Genomic DNA, 4,764 nt, shown 5'->3' with positions numbered 1-4,764 from the left:
CCCCCCGCCCAGGGTGGAGGTGGGGGCGACAGGCCCGGCCCTGCGCCTCAGAGACCCACAGTGGGCCTGAGCTTCTGGCTTCCTCCCTGCAGACACCAGTGGCTTTGACGAGCTCCAGAGCATCCACTTCCCCAGTGACAAAGGTGAGTCAGGTAGGAGCGCTGCCATCCTGACTCCGGCCATGCAGCGGAGCCCCCGCAGCTGGCGGCTGCTCTGCGGGCCCTGCTTCAGGAGCCAAGGCCAGGAACTGCTCAGCAGCCTGCTCCCTGGCTGGCCCCTGGGCGCTCTTCTGTGGCTCTGCTTCCCACCCAGCATTTGTCTCTCATCCTCTGAGCTGAACACTTTAAATCACTTCCTCATGACCCCCCCACATCACTGTGGTAAGGAAGTTTACCATCATAACATGGGTCCTAAGTAGAAAACCACTGTGACTTGCCACAAGTTGAAAATAATAAAACGACATAGCAAAACAATATTGATAATTTTGTCAGTCATGGGGCCTGAACTCTGGGTCTGGGCGCTGTCCCTCAGCTCTTCAGCTCAAGGCTAGCGCCCTACCACTTGAGCCCCAGCACCACTTCTGGCTTTTTTCTGCTTATGTGGTGCTGAGGAATTGAACCCAGAGCTTCATGCATGGGAGGCGAGCACTCTCCCACTGAGCCACCTTCCCAGCCCCCAATATTAATAAATTTTAGCTGAGCCTGGCACCAGTGGCTCATTCCTATAATGCTAGGGGACTCAATGTGCAAAGCTCTGAGAATCTTAGTTCAAAGCCAGCTCAGAAAGATAAATCAGTGACATACCTCCAGTTAACTACCAGAAAGCCAGAACTAGAGGTCTAGCTCCAACTAAGCAAGATTGAAGCCCTGAGTTTAAACTAGCAAAAGGCAATATTGGGCTGCTCTGTAATACCAGTACTTCAAAGGCTAAGTAAGGCAAGAGGTTTGAGCATCTGAGGCCAGCCTATGCTGCATAGTAAGGCCCTGTCTCAAGAAAAAAAAAACAGTAGCCGGGCGCTGGTGGCTCACGCCTGTCATCCTAGCTACTCAGGAGGCTGAGATCTGAGGATGTGGATCAAAACCAGCCTGGGCAGAAGAGTCCCCATGAGACTCTTATCTCCAATTAGCCACTCAAAAACTGGAAGTGGCACTGTGGCTTAAATGGTAGAGCTTTAGCCTTGAGCACAAAGAGGCTCAGGGACAACGCCCAGGCCCTGAATTCAAGCCCTACAATGGAGAAAGAAAGAAAGAAGCCAAAAAATAGAACAAGGGGGAAAAATAGACTGCCCGGTGGTAGAAAACAGAGACTGTGACGTAGTCAGAAGAGTTAAAATGGAAAAAGAAAGCTGAGTGTGTGTAGCTTCCCGTGGTGCCTGAGCTTTATCCAGAATTTATCTTCCTTGTCTCTAGCAGCACTAGAAATGGACCAGGAGTGTCCAGGGCTGCCCTCCCTCCCATAGGGTGGGCAGGGAGGCCCAGAGGGTTCACTCACCCCTTTTCCTGCCCTCCAACCCCCAGGGCACTGTGTGGACCTGCCGGACACTGGCCTCTGCCAGGAGAACATCCCACGCTGGTACTACAACCCCTTCACTGAACGCTGCGCCCGCTTTACCTACGGTGGTTGCTATGGTAACAAGAACAACTTCAAGGAGGAGCAGCAGTGTCTGGAGTCCTGCAGTGGCATCTCCAGTGAGCCATAGGGCTGGGGGGGGGGGGAGGCGTTAACGGGCGGGGAAGGCCTCGTACACTGCTCTGTACAGAGTACCCGCAGGGGCCGTGGCAAAGCGTGGCAGAGAGGGGCAGGGGCACTGGGCCCAGGTGCGTCTTGGGAACCTGAGTGCTCACTGGTTTCTCCCCATCCCTTTGCAGAGAAGGATGTGTTTGGTCTGCGGCGGGAAAGTTCCATTCCCAACATAGGTAAGTCCTGGTCTGTCCTGCTACCCTTCCACATGACTGCCTGAGAAGGAGGCCGAGGTTACCCACAGAGAGGGAGGGTGCCACCGGGGGCCATCCATGAGGGAGGAGGGGACAGCGAGGGGAGAGCAGTCAGGGCTGCCATGAGCTGCCACTGGCAGCGGGGTAGCTCTGTGTTTCCGTTTGCCTTGGTCCCTTCTTCCCCTAGGCTCTGTGGAAGTGGCTGTGGCCGCAATCCTGGTCACCTGCATCGTGGTTGTGCTAGCCATCCTGGGTTACTGCTTCTTCAAGAAGCAGAGGAAAAGCGTCCGCAGACACGGCCACCACCCTCCCCCTACCCCGGCCAGCTCCACCGTCTCCACCACTGAGGACACGGAACACCTGGTCTATAACCACACCACAAGGCCCCTCTGAGCCCGGGGCTTTGGTCAGCTTGGAAGAGGCTCAGACCAGACTCCTGCCTGTGTCCCAGGCCCGCACGGCTCCCCTCAGAAGCCAGGGCTCTAGCCCTCCTGAAGCTCAGCTGAGCACAGGCCAGTTGTGTGTGCAAAGTTGTGTGTGTGTGGAAAAGACACAAAGGGCTGGCTGGGAGGAACAGGAAAGCTTCCCGCCTGGAGGACTGTACAGTAGGAACTGCCTGTCTGCGGTGCAGAGGAAGGTGGAATCTTGGGTCCTGTTCACAGCAACCTGCCCCCACCCAATGTCACTGGAAAAGGACTCTGGGTAGCATCAGAAGCTGGACGCCTTCCGCACGTTGCCCCCTCTCCCCCCCCACCTTGCACAGCCCAGTGCTAAAAAAGGGAACACTTCCCTGTGTAGTTTGTGCTGTAAGAAAATGGCTTTTTCAGGGCTGGGGTCCTAACTCTGAAGTGCTGGGTTTCACCCCCAGCACCTCAAAAACATGAAAATGAAATAAAAAATAAATAAAAATGTTTTGTTTTGTAGGGGTTTCTATTTCCCTGTTCTTTTTTGTGGTGGTTGTTGATCATGGGGCTTGAACTCGGGGCCTGGACGCTGTCCCTAATCTCTTTTACGCAAGGCTAGAGCTCTACTGCTTGAGCCACTTCAGCCAGTCTCACAGACTTTCCTGTCTAGGCTGGCTTTGAATCACAATCCTCAGGTCTCAGCCTCCTGAGTAGCTGGGATTATAGGTGTGAACCCCCAATGTCCAGCTAGTTTCCCTGTTCTTTTCTGTTTTTAGTGCTGGAGGTGAAAGCCAGGCCAGTGGTTCCCCAGCTATATCCCCCAAGCCCTGTTTTGTGGGTTTTCTACCTGGGTTCTGTTGGCCAAGAGGACAGGTTGCTGGAGGCAGGGGGGGGGGGGAGCATGGGACCGCCCTGTCCAACCGGTTCAGATTGCAGCCACCCTGTTCAGCAGGTCTTTCCACCTTTCCCCGAAACTGTGCCCTGGCCCCAGAGGGTAGAGAGAAATGCCAGGTTTGACCACCAGAGGGGAAGGTAAGGGCCATGGTGCAGGGGGCTCAGGGAGGCTGCGGTGCTGCTGTGTAGAACTGCTTCCCATGGAGCCTCTCAGCAGGCCTGCTCAAAGCCTGGTGACCCCCTCCTGTAGTGGGGGGAAGGGGAGGGGTGTCATCTTACTCTCCACCCAAGCTGATTGAGGCACCCCACTCTAAACTATTTCCCCTACATTTGTTCAAACTGCCTGGTAGTACTGGGGAAAAAACGAATCGATCTGTTTATTTAACAAATCATACTGAGCTCCTATAGGCCAGACACTGCCAATCCTTAGAAGTTTGGCCTGGTCAGCTGGGTGCTGGTGGCTCCCGCCTATAATCCTAGCTACTCAGGAGGCTGAGATGTGAAGATTGTGGTTTGAAGCCAGCCCCAGCAGCAGTCATGTGACTCTTCTCTTCAATTAGCTACAAGAAAACTGGAAATAGACCTGTGTCTCAAAGTGGTAGAACACTAGTAGTCTTGAGCAAAAAACAACAACAAAAACAAAACAAAAAACGCAAGAGCAGTGCCCAGGACCTGAATTCAAGCCCCACTATGGACACATATACAAAAAAGGAAGAAATTTGGCTTTGTCATGATTTAAGCAGAAGCTGGGTACTGGTGGCTCACTCCACCAGTAAACTGGATCTCTGGATCACAGTTCAAAGCCAGCCCGAGCAGGAAAGTCAGTGAGACTCTTTATCTCCAATTAACTACCTGAAAACCAGAAGTGGAGCTGTGGCTCAAGTGATAGAGCACTTGCTGTGAGCTGAAGAGCTAAGGGACAGTGCGCAGGCCCCAAGCTCAAGACCCACGATCAACAACAAGAACAAAAAGATTTAAGCAGATGGGAGGGACTGATGAAGTGCTTCCCCTGTCTTGGCAGCAGCACACAGCCCTATGTGGAGGATGTGATGTGATGAGCCTCACTTTTACAGGCCGGAAAGCTGACAGTTAAGGTGAGTTCCTAAGAGTTGCTGGTAAGAGAGGACTGGGTCTGGATCCCAGCAGGATCGGGTTGCTCATAAATGAGTGTGACCGAGAAAGAAGCACATGTGAAGTCCTGTGTGGACAGCTCAGTGGACACCCACAGCCGCTCGGCGCGCACACCAGGCCCAGCCGCCTTTAGTTGGTCATGTGTTGGTATGTGTCTGCCAGGATCCCCTTTTGCATCCTCTGCCTATGCTCACCCTGTCTCCGCTGGGTTGCCCTAGTGGCCAGCACACTCCCGTCCTGTCAGCGGGACCCTGGGCACAGCGCACCCCTTTTCTGTTTACGTCTCCTCTCTGCTGGCTGTGAGCTCCTGGGGCCACAGACGGCATCTTGTCATCTCTGTGACCTCAGTGAATGGTGGTTCAGTGATGACTGAGTGGCTGGCAAGGGTGGGGCTCACTTTC

The 4,764-nt window shown here is 54.0% G+C and overlaps 1 protein-coding gene across 1 annotated transcript in view; it reads left to right on the top strand.

The window, feature by feature from the left end:
• Spint1 (serine peptidase inhibitor, Kunitz type 1) overlaps positions 1-2,845 on the top strand; it is an 8,917-nt gene extending 6,072 nt beyond the window's left edge. The window contains exons 2-5 of the mRNA XM_013010000.1: positions 93-143; positions 1,518-1,688; positions 1,869-1,916; positions 2,122-2,845. Of these exons, the coding sequence (XP_012865454.1) occupies positions 93-143; positions 1,518-1,688; positions 1,869-1,916; positions 2,122-2,327 (476 nt within the window). The 3' untranslated portion in view covers positions 2,328-2,845. The remainder of the gene's footprint in view (positions 1-92; positions 144-1,517; positions 1,689-1,868; positions 1,917-2,121) is intronic.
• Positions 2,846-4,764: the final 1,919 nt, after the last annotated feature.

The sequence above is a fragment of the Dipodomys ordii genome, unplaced genomic scaffold, assembly GCF_000151885.1.
Source record: "Dipodomys ordii isolate 6190 unplaced genomic scaffold, Dord_2.0 Scaffold11, whole genome shotgun sequence".
NCBI lineage: Eukaryota > Metazoa > Chordata > Mammalia > Rodentia > Heteromyidae > Dipodomys > Dipodomys ordii.
The sequence above is the reverse complement of the archived record's forward strand: the minus strand, read 5'-3'. Positions and strand labels throughout refer to the sequence as shown.